At 31.4% G+C, this 17,775-nt stretch overlaps 1 protein-coding gene across 3 annotated transcripts; it reads left to right on the forward strand.

Annotated features, from left to right (window-relative positions):
- The first annotated feature begins 11,257 nt into the window (after positions 1–11,257).
- LOC117681150 (uncharacterized) lies at positions 11,258–16,736 on the forward strand. 3 transcript variants are annotated; one of them, XM_034444425.2, is made up of 4 exons: positions 11,258–11,416; positions 11,611–11,672; positions 14,712–14,852; positions 15,010–16,736. In XM_034444425.2, the coding sequence occupies exons 1-4, from the start codon at positions 11,358–11,360 to the stop codon at positions 15,969–15,971; spliced, it is 1,224 nt and encodes a 407-aa protein (XP_034300316.2). In that variant the 5' UTR covers positions 11,258–11,357; the 3' UTR covers positions 15,972–16,736. The 3 variants fall into 3 exon arrangements, with proteins under 3 accessions (XP_034300316.2, XP_065932666.1, XP_034300315.2); XM_066076594.1 differs by having other exon boundaries at positions 15,022–16,736; XM_034444424.2 differs by having other exon boundaries at positions 11,259–11,416; positions 14,986–16,736.
- The last annotated feature ends 1,039 nt before the right edge of the window (positions 16,737–17,775 follow it).

The raw sequence follows: 17,775 nt of genomic DNA on the forward strand, positions 1-17,775 counted from the left end.
TTCACATATTTTAAGTGAGCAAGAGGAGAATTCATGTACATGTCGCATATGGTAACATTGACATCGATTACAAAAAGCGTATGGTTATAAAAAGAATTTTTTTTTCATTCTAGGAAGAATCGACGAGTTAAGCTTTATTTCTTAAACGATAACGTTTACTATATTAGTGAAAATGCGTGCTTTACCACTTTAGTCATCTTTAAGTATAAAATAAACTCTTGATTGTTGAACTTTTAAAACCAAAATGATGTAATTACGAAAGTATGCAGCTGTCTTTTTTATATAGAAAATTATAGTATGTACGTATAAATAACATCTTATATTGGTTCAAAATAGATTTCACATACTTATGAAGCATGCCTTCCAAGCGTGATATTTTAGGGTAAAAAAATTGCAGCATCAAACTCCTGATGAAAATGCAGACTGAAAAACCATAACTAAGCGTACATATTTGATTGAGACATGTTCTAAATATTGTGGAAACAAAACAACATGTTGTATATTGTTTAACTACTTGATTGTATCAAAATATGCATACAATATGCATTTATACGGTTATCTATCTACATAAATAAGTATATCCCTCATACATGTAACTCATTACGGTACGACCACTTATGTAAGTAAGGTTATTTACTTTAAATATTTTTCTTTCAATGATTCCCCAACACGTAGATTTGGCTCGGACAAGGTTGCACAAAAACACGGAAGGGCGGGTAACGTGTTAAGTTAAAAAATGACAATTAAACCAACTGCATGTCAACCATCTCAAAAATCCATAGAACGAAATACAAATTCAAGCAGAGCAACACGGACCTCTAAAAAGATAGAGGTAGGATCAGTTGCCATGGAGGAGTGAGCATCCTCCGTGTGCACTTTTGAACTTTTAATAAAAAATTCTAATTAAAAATATTTTTCATTTACAAGGCTTAATTCAGAACACATTTATTCATGTAACATTCATTAGATAAATTTGTAAGTTAAGTACATGGAGTTCTGTAATCCAAATTAGTATTATTACTTATTAAAAAGGATCAAAAACAAGTTCTAACAACAATAATTGTCATGAATATAAATTTTGAACAAAAGAAAAATCTTTTATATTATAGATATACATAAAAATTATTTCAATCTGAAAGATTCGTCTTTAAACATTTGTACTGAAGCAAAAATGCTTTTGATAATATGTAAAGGTAGGTTGTCGTTGCCATATAACAGTAAATTAATATGTTTTACGGTGCTACCATTGTGGCGAGCGCAGCAAGAATTACACATATCTTGCATCATTATCAGCCTAGTGTTATTTACTGGTATCAACGAACGTAAAAGAATTTGAGAGAGAGAGAGAGAGAGAGAGAGAGAGGTCCCTATTTGTAGGTGTGTAGTTTCCCACTTTCAAATTTAATGGGTTGACTATATGCAATATCTGCATAAATTTTTCACTGTTTTTTTCTCTTTCTTCTTTTTTATTTAGTTCAAAACGTCCTATTGTTTATTTCCTCCCTTCTCATATACTCAAGTAACTGCATACTGTTCATGCATGCACAGTTAGGTTAAAATTGGATCGATATGACAGTAAAGCATGACTCTTGCTAGTATATATCTATATAATCTCTATATCAAAAATAATAAAAAAACAAATCATATGTCAACGAGGAAGATATCGCAGGGTTTACTGAAATAGCCAGTAAACACATAACAGATTTTTGATCAACCTCAAAATTTATCGAGGGGAATATAGTGCAAGAACACTGTGACGTCATCCAAGACCCTTTTTGTCTTTGTTTACATATCTCGACTCAATATGAAGGTATGGAAGTATGTAACAAATATCTTGGGTCTCAACAAAGTTTGTGCGGTACTCATAACGTGTCTTCAAACCTCAATTGCAAGCCACGTAAATTACGAGTTAAATGTCGGCCATTTTTGGCATAGCACCATGGAGAGCATTATGGGAAGTTGACAAAAAATTTTGTTAGATGAATCTGTAGGTTTAGCTCGTTCTTTTCCCCCCGCACACTGGTTCTTAGAGCTCGTTTCGCTCGCTATTATCAATATTGACTAGATCTAGCGTAAATATCTGTTAAACATGTTTCTCGTTAATCCGAGTTTGGAAGGATAAAAAAAAGTGAGAATGTCAGTTTTTAAAGAGATAATTTTTTTATTTTTGCTTGTCAATGGTATAAGGATGCGTCTCCGCCCCCCCCCTCCCCCCAACACTTTAAAAAACGATGAGACATGTACGTGCCTTTCTTGTGTAATCATTTAATGTGCGTGGATTTATAAACAATGATATAAACTAAACAATCTAATTTTTTATTAAACAAGTTATATATTGCATTAGAACAGTGTTAGACATATTTCAAAATACTGCATAAATGTTATTTTGCATTTATGATGGTGATCGTTAGTCTTGCATCGGTGTCTGTTGATTTTTCAAACGAAGCTGTTGGTTTGTTTAGTTTCGTGTTTTAGTATGTTTTTAAAAATTAGTTGTTTGTTTTGCATAAACGTGATTTTTACCCTTTCCACAGCCCATAGACAACAGATGAAAAAGACCAAATGAAAATTTGTTATTTTGGTGCCATAAGCACTATGGGTTATGTAACAGAGAATATAAATAATTTCCATAATATCTTAAAGTCTGGGTTGCATGTATTATTTTAACATTTGTTTTACTATGGCCAAGATGAAACACGTGTTTTGGATTGCGTTTGTTTTGAGTTTTCAGCCGTCTTCTATTGAAAAAGATTGTTTAAAGTAAGCGTTTGTTTAAAAGTAAGACACATTTTTCATTAAAACAAAAATCTTACTCTTTAACTGCAATTATTTTTTTTTATTTAACATCGGGAAACTCATCTCAATGTTGTGCAGACTTTTTTTGAAAGCAGGAAAATGCAGCCGTGCGTACTTGTTAAAAAAAATTATTATGAGCTTGTTTTTATAAATATAATTAAACTCTAAGTTTGTTTTAGTGTTTTTTTTTTTCTTATTATAAATTCATAGCTTGCCAGAATGGATATTTTGGAATTAACTGCATTTTTAAATGCCCGTATCCTAAATACAGTCGGAAGTGTATGGACGGTAATTGCAATTGTACAGAGGAAGTCTGCGACGCAAGAATTGGATGTGTTACTGGTAAGAGCTCATACATATGTATTAAGCATGATTATATAATACATGTATAAGATAACAAATAAAATAGAATATTCATTAATATTCTATAATAAAGTAACATAATACTATACCAATAAAGTAGAAAATAATATATTCATATCAAGCCTAATTTAGAATCTCCTTATTTCAGTGCAAGGAACTCAGAAATCTTTTGACAACATTTCCTTTGAAAGAAGCAAATTAAAGAGGACCAACAATTCAAATGATAATGAACATGAAATTCAACCCTATGATTCTAAAATGAGCGATTCCTCATCAATATTGGTGTTTGCATTGCAGATCGCTTCTTCTTTTATTGTTATTTCGCTCGTTCTTGTTATAATAGTGTTTCGAGTCGTCAGATATAAAATTAAACCACATAATAAAAACAATTGGTCAACACATGTATTCAAAGTAACTAGTCAATATCAAGTGCACACCTATTCTGAAATTGATTAGAAAAACACGAGAGGAACAGAATTCAACATACCAATTGAACTTAGAAATTACGAATTAATTGAACAATTGCAAGATGCATATGCAGCAAAGTACACAGAGCTACCTGCAAAGAATACTGCAGAAATGCCAGGATGACGATTTTAATATTGATAACGCCGAATGTTCATGATAAATCAAATAAACTTGTAAAGCATATCAAAAATACGAATCTTAAAGAGACATGTTGACTCAAACTTTTTGCATAAAATCAAAAGATTTGGAAGAAAGATGATCATTGCCAAGTTTTTGTGTATTCATCTTCACCGGAACGCAGAAAAATTATGTACTTTGAATGTGACGGAAAACGACTACATGATCCGGAAGGGTTTTAGGTTACGTTTAGCGTCACGTGACTTTCTTCAACATCAATTTCTGATATTGGTCGCCCAGATATTATACCTTTGTTTTGAATACGGCCGCCCTGTTCCTTTCTCTAGCAATCTTTTTCTTTACAGAATCAATAAAAGCCCTCGGTCAACAGAATTTTTGGGAGTTGATTTTAATCAACTCTCCTATCCAGTTACTTTGGCAAACTGGAACTGAAACGGTGTGTGGACCTAAGCACAAATCATCATCGCTGACAAGACTTAGTTCTTGAAAAAAATCGATAAATTCGATGTAATGTATGCTGAAGCATTGTTTTTTCAAGTAAACTTATATATAAATATATTGAAAACAGTAAGATTTTAAGTATTGCGAACAATTTTAGAGAATTTTTGTAGTCGTATGTATTCCTATCTAGGGTGCAATATATAGTCGCGTTCAACCCGACGCTCGTCTGTCTCTGTAAATGTCTGACAAGTAGAGAGTCTCTCGGAGATTAACGGCGACGGCCGAGCGTCTGTTTGAACGAGACTAGAGTTCAATATTGCTTGAATCAATACAATTTTCGAGAAATATTTCGATTATTGATACATAATTTGATAGATATAATTCTATCTTTAATTACTCAACATTAATTATATGGAGTTTACTCGAAATTCGTGAGGGAAAAGTCCGAGAATTAACATTATGAAAATGTGCGTTATTCAAATACAGATAGAAACTACATGTACTTGCAATGCAAAATAACTTATTTTTGATTTTAAAATAAATAAAAATCGATAAAATCAACTCCCGTCAGTACTCCATTACTTTGATTGTTTTTCGTGACTCCATGATTGTTCATATCATTTCTCCGCAAGTGTACAATTGTAGAAGGAAGAGCGAACAACATTTTCGTGTTGGACCAACAAGTAATTATATTTTTATCCATAACAATTAAATCTTTTACTTTACAAACTTGTAATTTTAAAAAACTGAACAAAGGACTGCGAACGATAGCATTGTCTTGCCGCCTAACTTAAAGTCATTTTCTGAAAATTGTCTAATTAAAGTTATCTTTTTTATAATAATGTAAACATTTATGTATATTTTCATTAAATATGAATGATTTTGTAAAGCAAAGAAGATAACGTTGTACTTTAGGTTAAAAAAGCTCATTTCATAATAGAAAAAACGGACAACGGAAATGTTTTTTAAAACATCTTTCTCTCCTCCCCCCGTGAAACAAAAATTCCTTTAATTAGAAGGGTTTAATATATTGTTATTTAGCTTGTTTATACCAAAAGATTTGTTGTTTCAGGGGGGGGGGGCATATGTCTACTGACCGAAATTCATTCAAAAAAAAAATAATTTTGTTTTGTAAATTTTCAAAAAATAATTAACAGATATGAATTAGAATAAAATCTTACTTTAATATCCAAAGTAACCATGTGATAATTAAGTTTTCATGCACATATTGACTGCTAAATAATATTTTTCTCATATTTTATTTTGATATAAACCAATTAGGATTTGATCATACTAGTACTTTTTAGTAGATAAATTTGTTTTTGAATATTTAACAGAAATTCCGAAATATTTGTATGTAAAATGTAGACGGGAAAGGGGCGTTAGCGTCCACAGTTATTTAATCAACCTAAAAATTCTATTTTATCCAATTCACTAGTTTTTGTCGCCGTGTCTCTTTAAGTATATTTCTGATATGGTACAATACACGGGTTTATCCAATAGTTATGTCACAGTTTCACAGATGATGTATTAACAAATGTATTACATGTATATCAAATTTCTCAATCATATTTTAGGTTAAATTTAAAAAATAAAAAATTTAAAAAATCTCATTAATTATGAAATAGTTTAGAATGTTATACATATGTAACATCACCACGTCATAATTAAACGAGTAAGTTTCTATTAAAGTGAAAATTTCAAAACTGAAAATATTTGGAATACTTTTAACTATAGAAAATATCAAATATACTTATCTATCATATACAAGTAATAGTCAATTTATTCACTGAAATATATACTAGTTTTAAATTTTGAAAAGAGAAATACGGCAAATGTTTTGTTAAGGACTCAAAAAGTGATATGAAACAACAGGTCTAAATTCTAGTCATGTGCTCTTCCATATCTAAACTTGCGGAGCACACCGATTAGGAGCAAATTGAGATATATTTAGGATCAGTCAAATAGTTTGAAAAGCTCGTTAGTTATTGGGAAGAGTGTAAAAACCCAACATTACACCCATGTACCATTCAAGCCCCTAAACCATCAAAATGAGTAATCACTCGATGCATAGTTATATATGATACATAAAAACTGTAGGTGTTTTGGTCACACAAATTCCTTAATATCCATGTACATAGATACACAATGCATAAAAACTGTAGGTATTTTGATCACATAAGTTCCTTTATATACATGTACATAAATTCACAAAACAATCTATTGCTGGAGTGCGGCGACTGGTCATACCTTACGCTTAATACGAGTACAATACATGCATGTTATCTTAAAAAGTAACAATTATTTTATGTATAGATGTATAAAATTCTACTTGTTTTCTATATTATATTGAAACTATGCCACTGCTATTGGAAAACCTTGTCATAAATCTGCGACATTAAGTTATCTAACTGTTTACTGAATCTTATTTTGTCAGTGACTTAATTCCATATATATGGTTTTCAGGCACGTATAATTTACCCTAGGTAACATTTATATTGACTAAATCGACAGCTTTAACAATTGTAACAAGATTTGAATATCTATCATCGCTGACTTTTTTAAAAAGCCTGTTGGAATGACTTTCCCATATATGAAATTTTAAAAAAGATTCAAATCAATATATGATTTGCAATTGTATTTTTAAAGAGCCCCATTATTTTCTGAAAGTAAATAATGTTTAAATTTTATTGTTCTATTTGTAATTATGTAACTATGTAGTAATTTAATGATCTCTGTAATTCTTTTAAAGATAAAATATGAAACAAACTTTATGAAACAAACTGTATGAAATTCGTAGAAAACTTTATTTTAACACAACCCAATGATTGTCATTTTGTGATTTTCCCAAAATTTACGTTTGTGTGTTTATGTTTATTTAATGTAACTATTAATAAAAAAACTAATATTACATTAATGATTTAAATAAAATTTTCAAAGTTTGGATCAAATGAAATAAAAGTGTCCCAATTCTTCTAAAATGATTTTTTTTTCCGATTAGTTGGTCCTATGTATGATTTATTGTGTTTTAAATCCGAAATTTTTTTTTAATCAGTATTCTATGTGTTCATAAAGGACGTTGCCATTATTAGAGCCGGTGTAATTTTTTCAACAACGAACGATCGGACAACTCCATGTATAGCAAGAGTGCAATTCTTTTTAATCACATAAGTCACCAAAGTTCAATTCCGAACCATATGATGTTTAAGGAAAAGGAAGAGTAAGGGCGTAGCTACAAATTCTACTTAATTTTTTGTAAATAAACAGGTTTAAAGTGTTTGACAAGGAAGTCAGTAAAGTTTCATATTAGCGATAAATGGACCATACTGGTATTGCCATTAAGAAGTAAAGAAGGGCTAAATTAATTATCAATTTCGAGAAAATGTTTAATGAAGTGTCCATTGTTTAGTGTTAACCAAGCGATAGTTACAAATACGTGAACATCAACATAATATTTCTGTTCAAGTCAAGAATCTATTTTTTTTTAAATTATGTATTTTGGTATTATCTGATCTGCACTCTTAAAATCGAGTGGTGCATTTTTCATCTATATTGTATAAAATATATAGTAATAAACGACGTGAGTGAAGTTTGAGAGTAGCCTAACTTAATCTATTATTCTTGATAATACTATTTTAGATATAGTTTGTGTTAACTTTTTCGAAAATACATGTCCAGTGTGACAAACTCATCAACATTTGCTCATGTGGAATACAATTTATTTTATTTTTAATTTTTCATTTATTTTTGTTTTAAAAGTTCATTTCTTTAACACATTCTACTTGAAACACTCTTTATTATACATGTATGATTTAAAAACCAATTATTATACCAGACAAGTTCCTTATTTGATTCGTGTGCTATGTTAAGTAGACCAAAATTGACCATCTTGTTTTTCTAATCATTTTGATGACTATTCAAGGAAATCGAGAGCCTTTTCTTTCAAAAATTAAGATGATTTCCTTTGTACCTTCTTCGAAAGATTGAAGTGTTTGAGGAAAAATAACTGAGCCTATTTTCTTAAAAATCTGTTTGTTGAACTACAAAATTAAAAATCAAAAATTAATCAACAACAACATGATACAATTAATTATCTTTCAAATATGATAAAAAAATGAATTGGTTGCTGGACAAACTTATCAATAATTTGTTATTGTGGCGTTGGACCAGTACGAATACATTTTTTTTATCTAGTATCAAAATCATTTGTATCACTGATCCAAACGGAAATCACATGGTTTAATAGTTTCAAGCTATAGATGACAATTCCCAAATTTTTTTTAAGATCATTCTTAAGTTAAATAAATATAAGTCATAATGAAAGCTTTGGTTGGATGATTTTAACTAAAAATTTCTCTATAGTTTCTATATCTATGAATTACAAACGACAAACAATTTTTTAAGGAAGTAGAAGTAAAAATACTACATTAATGTAACAGGCGAAAATGATCAAAAAGATATGGCGATTAAATACTTTTGTGACTTCATGTCAGCTTTAGCTTTTTCGAAGGATAACCTACATGTATAACTACCATTTCCTGGTAGACATAATAATAATTTTATCTGTAATAATACCACTAGATTTTGCAATTTATATTCAATTTTTATTTACGCTAAGAAATTTATGTAATTTTAAGCGTAATTTGATTTATATAGATCACCGATTTTTAAATATCGCTTCCTGATTACATGTAGCTTTCTTGCATTTTTTTTCCTGAGATGGAAGCGTTGTCTCCAGTAAAAGTGGAAGCAGATGCTTTTACAAACTATCTGTGAAACAGCATTTGCATATTACCTTTCTGTAAAAGTATCGTTTATATTCTGTGTAAGTAGTAGAGAAAACGATAACCAATACTAAACCAAAACATTATCAAACAAAAATAATAGAATATCAAAATGATCACACTCACAGATAACCGATAACCTCTTCTAAACGCTAATAATTCAAACGGGAGATTTTAGTTGATGTTTCAATTTAAATTCAATCATCGATTAATACAGTTAAAGAACTTCAGTTAGGATTGATCATATATTCACATAGGTACCTTCATGTGGTTTGTCTCGGTTAATCTTTTGTGTAACGTAAACAAATCAGATATGACTGAATGCCCTGATATACTCACTTTCGTTTGATCTTTTATTTCATAATTATTTTTATATATTGTACTTAATTACATGTATACCGTATGAAAATTACTGGCTCAACTACTGCAGACAATGAAAGAAATGATTATAAAGTCATCTTTTGTTGCATAGTTGATACTCATTTCAGAATCTTACTATTTTCTATTTGTAATTCTATTTGATGTAATATTAACTTTGTTATAATATGCAAAACTTACCAAAACTGCATTATTTTCCCATGTTTTTAAATGTGGATTTGTACATGCAATACCATGTATCATATATTATATATGATAAACGTATATGATAAACTAATTATAAGGAAAGGCATCCATAGACATCAAAAAAGCAGTTTAAATGGTTAAATGTTTGTATTTTTCATACCCTTCCATGTGCATTACTAGCAAAACGGTCGTTTGCATTAAGGCATTCAATTTCAAGGACCGTATGTAAGTTTTGTACAAACGATCTTTTGCTGAGGGTTACACTATTGAATTATCTAGCACAGAAATGGGGAAAAATGGAACATTGACATCAAAAGTTTATTTAGCACTTGTACAGCTCCCACCTAGTTTATTATAATGCTTTTATGCTTTTAAATATGCGCCAGGAACTCCAAAATATTGAGCTTGCGATAACAAACCCCACCAGTATCAACGTTTAATGCGTTAGAGTTGAAGTCTACATCAGTTTACCCAAATAATTTATTTTGCTCTTCTCTCAATCTTTCTTTTTTATTCTTTTTTGTACCAACAATTAAATATCTATCAAAGACTAAATTTTCCTCTCCAGTGCTATATTCTTATACTCTCATTTCGATCTAACATATGCTTTAATAGATTGATTATACAAAAAAAAAATTTCAAAGCCTTAAGAAGATTTGTTCTGTTCTAGGTAAGTTTAAAATGTTATACTCTTTTTAATTCTTATCAAATTGTGCATGTGTTCTTGAATCTTTCAGATCAAAATATAATGCGTTGTTTAATGCATCTATACGAGAATAAGAAATATAATGCTAATGTACACAGTAAATTTAAATTTGACCTTAATGTAAGAAACGTTCCCCAGTATGAAACCAGTGACCAGTAATTACAATAAATTGCACAATGGTCAATGACAGGAGAAACAACATCTTTATAAAAATTATATCATTAAGGTTAACAATTTAGTTCCTTATATAAACTTAACTTCATTTGATTAGCCGCATTATTTCTCAGGAACATATTTGATAAATATATCTATCAAACTACTTGACACCTATTTGCACTGAGTGTTGATGGCATTTGCTTTAAGTCAAAAACAGAGCTCTCATCAAAGTACTGACTGGTACTAAAACAGAAAAATTGTAAAAGATATCGTCTATGTGGGAAAATTATAAGAATTCCACGCTTACTCATTTTCGGGCAAAGTACATCCCTTCTCGTCTCTAAGAAACTCAATATGTAATATTTTAAAACATATGTTCGAGACTAAAGTCTTCCATACAAGCATATATACCCTTTCCCTCTTTTTCAATACCCATATTTCCTTCGAATCACACACCTCAAAAATAATTTTTCAGTACTTTAGAATACACAAATCTTCAAAGGGGAGTTTAGGCACTATGGACTCATGAGATTCGTGATTACTCAATTATCGTGGATGTTGTGGGTACCTCTCATCCACGTGTTACCAAGAATTTATGAACTATGGTTAAACATGTAAAGCCATATTTACTGTTGTAGGTATAAGAGAATACACGAAATTACGCCAACACGAATTGTAAAATTGAAAAAAAATTACGAACATTTGCCCTCACGAATTTAATTCGTTTCACAGCCCGTGTGTATTTGCATCTGCTTTCATTAATATTGTTATTTATACTTAACACTTATGGAGATAAAACTTCACTCTGATGTTATAATGAATTACAATAGGAAGTGGGTTCATATCCAATGACCTCTCCTTGTACACGTATTTGTAAGTAGTACTTAATATGTCAAACTTCCTCATAAAGAGATGTATTGCTGTTTGTCTGTGGTACAGCGATGGACAATTCTTCTAAATTGGTTGTACTGGTTTTTATCAAATTGATTTGTTATGGAATGTGAGTAAAATTTCAGTTTAAATTACATGTAAGAGAATTTTATTCTGTTAATTGCATTTAGATATGCTGGTAAATAAAGATGATAATATGCTAGCATTTGATCGATAATTTTAGTACATATAAAAAACATCATTTTTTAGTGCACACTGCCAAATATAATTAAGATGCTATCATAGTCTATCCTTTATTTTCAGACTGGCATCTGCTTCAGTGGACTGTCCTGTAGACTTTTATGTCAAAAATGGAGCCTGTACTGGTAACTCGCCGTTTGTATGATCTTTTAATCTATAAACTTAACACAAACATGCATAAAAATCTCTAGGGTATCTTTTAACAAGGTTAAAGAGGCAAATAATAATAAAGTTCTCTAATACCCTTAAGTAAACGAACTGATTCTATTATATAAAAGAATGACAATACCAAACCGTCACCCATCTCAAAAATCCATAAAACGAAATACAAATTCAAAGCAGAGCAACACAGACCTCCAAATAGATAGAGGTAGGATCAAGTGCTTAGGAGGAGTGAGCATCCTCTGCTGATCGGTCACACGCGCTGTGTGCTCTTTGTCGTAATTGGAAAGATATATGTTTAAAAATAATGATACATGATTCATGAAAGTTGCATTGTTAACTTAACGAGATATTTCTATGTTTATGTATCTGTTTATTTCAGATATTTCGTTATGTTGACTTCTGTTGACAAAGATATCATGGCAACTGTCAGAATATGCTGAAAGTGTTATTATTAATTAAACACATATACAAATCTCACTGAATCGCAAGAGGTCTAAAAATCCTGGAAATTGTGACATAAAATGGTTACATGTACCAAGTGAAACTTAAAATTTTCGGTTATTAATCTGCCAATCTCATTAAAATTTCAGGATATTTGATGGACTAGTATATTTGTATTCGCTGTAGATATTGCTGCAAAATAATGCGTATTTGGAATTGACGATTGCCGATCTGCCCCGGCATTTATTTTGCCACGGCCCGGGTTTGCATACCCATTTTACCAAGACTCGTACTCCATACTTCTAAAACGAGGTTCTTTGTTTAAAGCAGCCATGACATTATACGAAAAAGGGTCGATCTGACTATGATGAATTTGCTTGTTGTGCAACAGTTCGCGTATGAAGGGAAATTTTGAAACATGAAAAATATATTGGTGCCGATTTTGTGAAGTAAATTGAGGCTAAATATTTCAATGCGTTGACAGTTTTCACACATGACGTTGGTGTTAGCTTGTTCTGATTTTCGTTTCGTTTTCATTATTTATGCTTTGTAACCTGGAAACTATCGTCTGTATTTCGTGATTTTTACGTATCAAATCAAACAGAGACTTCGGTAAATCAAACAGTTACGTTAACTGTTTACCTGCGCAAATTAAGCAAAATCTGATGTAGGGGTACTGAAATACAATTCATTCTATCGGTAATTCGGCATTATCTTTTGCGTAATGGTAGATTAATGCAATAGGTTTTGTTGAGATGCTCGACATTTTCTCTAGTTTATTCAGTTTGATATCGCTTACGGAAATATGTAGGTATATACATGTATATATATAATTCATTATACATGTAGTGCATGTTTCTTGTGTTTAATTGTTTACAATTTCTATTTACTAGCCATATTTGAGTGTTAAGCTTCGAATTATAAGCAAGATACAGAGATTTTCTCACAATTCTATGTTTGTACACAGATCTTAAAAGCTAAAGATTAAAAAAGTAAAAAAAAATTGTCAATATTTATTACGAAAATTTTCAAAATCTGTTCTTCCAGAAACCAACTTATTGAATTGTAAACTTAACCTTTTGAGCTCACCTGAGGATGGGGCCACAATGGGGGGGGGGGGGTCGAAGTTTAACAAGTGAATATATAGATTAAATCTTTAGAAATCTTCTTCTCAGAAACTAATCGGCCAGGAAAGCTGAAACTTGTGTGGAAGCATCCTCAGGTAGTGTAGATTCAAATATGTGAAAAACATGACCCCTGGGGGTAGGGTGGGGCCACAATGGAGGGTCGAAGTTTAACATATGAATATAAAAAGTAAATCTTTAAAAATCTTCTTCTCAGAAACTAATCGGCCAGGAAAGCTAAAACTTGTGTGGAAGCATCCTCAGGTAGTGTTGATTCAAATTTGTGAAAATCATGACCCCTGGGGGTAGGGTGGGGCCGCAATGGGGGATCGACGTTTTACATAGGAATCCACAGTAAATCTTCAAAAATCTTCTTCTCAGAAACTATTCAGCCAGGAAAGCTGACACTTGTGTGGATGCATCCTTAGGTAGTGTAAATTCAAAGTTGTGAAAATCATGACCCCCGGGGGTAGGGTGGGGCCACAATGGGGGATCGAAGTTTAACATATGATTATATACAGTAAATCTTTAAAAATCTTCTTCTCAGAAACTAATTAGCCAGGAAAGCTAAAACTTGTGTGGAAGCATCCTCAGGTAGTGTTGATTCAAATTTCTGAAAATCATGACCCCTGGGGGTAAGTTTGGGCCACAATGGGAGGTCGATGTTTTACATAGGAATAAACAGAGTTATTCTTTAAAAATCTTCTTCTCAGAAACTAATCAGCCAGGAAAGCTGAAACTTGTGTGAAAGCATCCTCAGGTAGTGTAGATTCAAAGTTGTGAAAATAATGATCCCCAGGGGTAGGGTAGGGCCACAATGGGGGGGTGTCAAAGTTTAACAAAGGAATATATAGGGCAAATCTTTAAAAACTAATCAGCCAGATGATTCTTTATAATTGTTAAGACTTTGGCCCCAGGACAATTCTTTGGCCTCACGAGAAGGTTCAGAGTTTGATGTACGTTTATATCCCATATATAAACTATTGTTACGGATCTTTTTTAGAACTGCAATACTCAACATATGATATGGCTATAAAATCATCCTGTTAGAATAGGGACTAATGATTATAAACATAAGAATATCCAGGGGAAAATGGATTTTATTTATACAGGATTTACATGAATTATTGTACATTGTCCAGATAGTTTGTATTATGACTCCATTGAGCTGATTTTATCATACCTATTGTTCCTCAGGTGAGCGATGTGGCCCATGGGCCTCTTGTTCCTTTGGCTTTCGCATACCATAAACCTCGTATATGTAGCTTTTAAAATTACATGTTACAGTTAATCACCACACAGTAATTTAATAATGGCTACTTATTCCAGCACTCCTTTTGTTAGTGCTTCCTTAGTTGTTGTTTTTCTATCATTACAACTTACAATGAAGTGTAATTTAATTAATTACAAATGCTTTGAAATGTGTTTTTACAGATTGCCCAGATGGAACTTTCGGACCAAATTGCACCCATACTTGTTCTTATCCTACCTATGGTAGAAGATGTATTTTAGAATGTAAATGCACTGACAACCAAAAGTGTGACCCTGCAGAGGGATGCATAAACAAAATCAATGGTAACACATTTTTCATTTTGTTTTACAGGCTTCACAATTAATACGGACACACTATTTATATAATACTTTATGTGCATGTTTATAATACATGTATTAAGAGTAATGAAAACATCACAAAGTACTTCTTTCATAGATCAAAGTTCGACTGATCTCTCAGGCAATTTCACAGCAGATACTTGGAAAACTAAACCAGTTCCAGAATCTATTACGGAAGTAGTTCAAAAGATAACCTTGCAACAACAGTCTGTCAGACCTAGCACAAGTAACGTTGTACCCCAAACTTCATCGGATATTTCTTCGACGATATCGACATTCAAAACGGAACATTTAAACACTGCTAGAGAATTCATCCAAGAAAAAACTGGGAGTCCAGCATCTCAAAACAACACAGTCATTATCGTGATCGTCATTGTAGGCTCAATAGTCATATTACTGCTTGTTGTTGTTATTGCTGTGCAAATTAGAGGAAAGCAAAAAAGAAGAGTTCATATGAGGGAAACTGTATCGTTCACCAGAGGTCATAGTAGCACATACTGCGAAATAGACGACCAAATGGTTCCTTCTACCTCTGATTATCACTTGATAAATGATGACTACGAACACCTTAAACAGAGTGAAGCAGATAGGACAAAATACTCAACGCTTCCTACAAAAATGAACGAGGCGGAAAAAGGTGGCTACTTGTCCCCAAAATCTAAAACATTACAAAAGGTCTGGTGCGCTGAAAAACTTCCATTGAATAATGAAAAGCATGGACCTACTCGGCACTCAATACAAGACATCAACTTACATTATACAGCTCTTCCAACAAAACGTAAGGCTACGTCTGAACTTATTAGTCACAAAACTCCATTGGCAAATTCCGCTTTCAAATCTGATTATGAAAAGGAAAGCAGTGAAGGGCATGTCAAACCACAGCAAATTGATGAAGAGTATCCAGTTCATTTGAGGAAGGCTGAAGAAAACCTGGACACCAACGTATTAAGAGTTCCGAAATCAGTAAAGATTTCTACTGATAGTTACATTGATATGGATAAAGGTACAAAACTTGATGAATATGTAGCTATGGAGGAACATAGTAAAAAGATAACAAAGCATTGCGAAAGTGAAGAAAATTAGAAATAACGGACACTTACAAATGATATAGATCAAAACATATAACTCATTAATTTGAAATTAGGTCAACTACATGTTCATTGGAAATAATTGTACATGTTTTTGTTTTGTTTTTGTTTTTTTGGTATTTTTTTTGGTTGCAATTTAATCTTGGTTTTTGTTTGTTTTTTGATATCTTTATATTATTATAGAGGTGTCATTAAATAATACTTGATGAAGTTTTTTGCTCTATTATACCATTTTACCTTATTACTTTGTTCGAAATGTATAAATATTTTTACTAAACAAATTAGAATAAAAACTAATTAATTGCATTTCAAATCAAGATACTAATCTTAAAATGGCCCTTTTGGCTTATATGCTACATAATCAGAAAACCAGGGTCAAGATATTATATTATATATTTCTTTATCATTTATATATTTTTGGTACTAATGATAATGCTCTTAACATATAAAAAAAATTCCCTCCAAAACTCATATTCTGAGTTTTGATTGCTTTGAGTAGATGCTTTATTCTGTCGTTTAATTGTATAGGGATACGGCCTGTTATGCTCTATAATATTTTCACTTCCAAATCATTTTGATATTTTTCATTGTGCTCTATCGTAATTTTTATCGTAACTTTTATTACTGTAAATTATCATCAAGTACTTGTTATAACTCAGATTCAAACAGAATTATTGAGTATGTTTCACATGTACTTTATGTGTCAATAAAACTTCTCACCATAATGCCTGTTGAATTGAATAAAACATCTTAATTTGAGTACACATCAGTTCGATTTCTGCTTTGATATTTGTAACTTTATAATTCGACTACTAATTATAGATGTCGAGATGTATTAAAATACTGAAAATTAGTAGGTATACCATGTTACATGAATTTATGAAAGTACAATGTCTCATTAAGTCACATGCTGACTGACGTTTTCTACACTTATTAAACCATTATTTATACATCGAACTGACTACGGTTTTTCCCCGTTTTTTCATGATCTTGACAATAAGCACACGGCTGGTGCGACCGGTCGCCAGTGGATGCTTTATCCTCCGAGGCAGTTGACCCCACCTTAATCTTTTTAAAGGTCCGTGTTGCTCTGCTTTGAATTTGTTTTTCGCTTTTATGATTTTTTAAAATGGTTGACGTTTTTTATCGTCATTTTTCATCATATAGGTAAATATTTTCTTTCCAGTCAGGAAACATGAAAACATTAATTGATAATTGTACATATCGTAATAGATAATGTATACTCACTAATAAGAAGTCTATTCTTTACTCTCTCTCTCTCTCTCTCTTGTTCCTTCTCTTTCTCTCTCATTCATTAGAAAAATTGTAAGTATGTCATATTGCTGCAGATGTGTATGTGCTACTGTACATGGCAATAATTGAATGTCCATCTAAAAATATGTTGTCTTTGGGCTGGTGTCCATTCATATCAGTACGTAAACTTCCTGCATTTATATGATATACATGTACAAACCTAAAGCATCATGACCCTCTCGGTTTTAAAAAAGGAATCATTATACGTGATTCATATTTCCTTGTTTGTTTGCGAGGTTAATGATTAGTTTCCTGTTTCGGTGAAAGCATACAAAGTCTAATGTAAATCTCAATTGTCAAACTTTGCTGGTCTAATTACTTGGGAATTTAACGTTGGCGTATTGTCATTGATAGAACAAAAACGCTTAACACAGTATATATACGAATTTTCAATCACAATTAAAAAATGATACTTAAAAATATCGTACATTAGTAGTTTGAAATGCAACATTTTTCTTTATGTTGAGCATTGCTTTCAAATTATA

The sequence above is a fragment of the Magallana gigas genome, chromosome 2, assembly GCF_963853765.1.
Source record: "Magallana gigas chromosome 2, xbMagGiga1.1, whole genome shotgun sequence".
Classification (NCBI taxonomy): Eukaryota; Metazoa; Mollusca; class Bivalvia; order Ostreida; family Ostreidae; genus Magallana; species Magallana gigas.

Coding starts and splice junctions, on each gene's coding strand:
- LOC117681150 (XM_034444424.2), top strand. CDS start 11,358: ATGGACAATTCTTCTAAATTGGTTGTACTGGTTTTTATCAAATTGATT. Junction 11,417..11,610: donor AAATTGATTTGTTATGGAAT/GTGAGTAAAATT, acceptor CTTTATTTTCAG/ACTGGCATCTGCTTCAGTGG. Junction 11,673..14,711: donor CAAAAATGGAGCCTGTACTG/GTAACTCGCCGT, acceptor GTGTTTTTACAG/ATTGCCCAGATGGAACTTTC.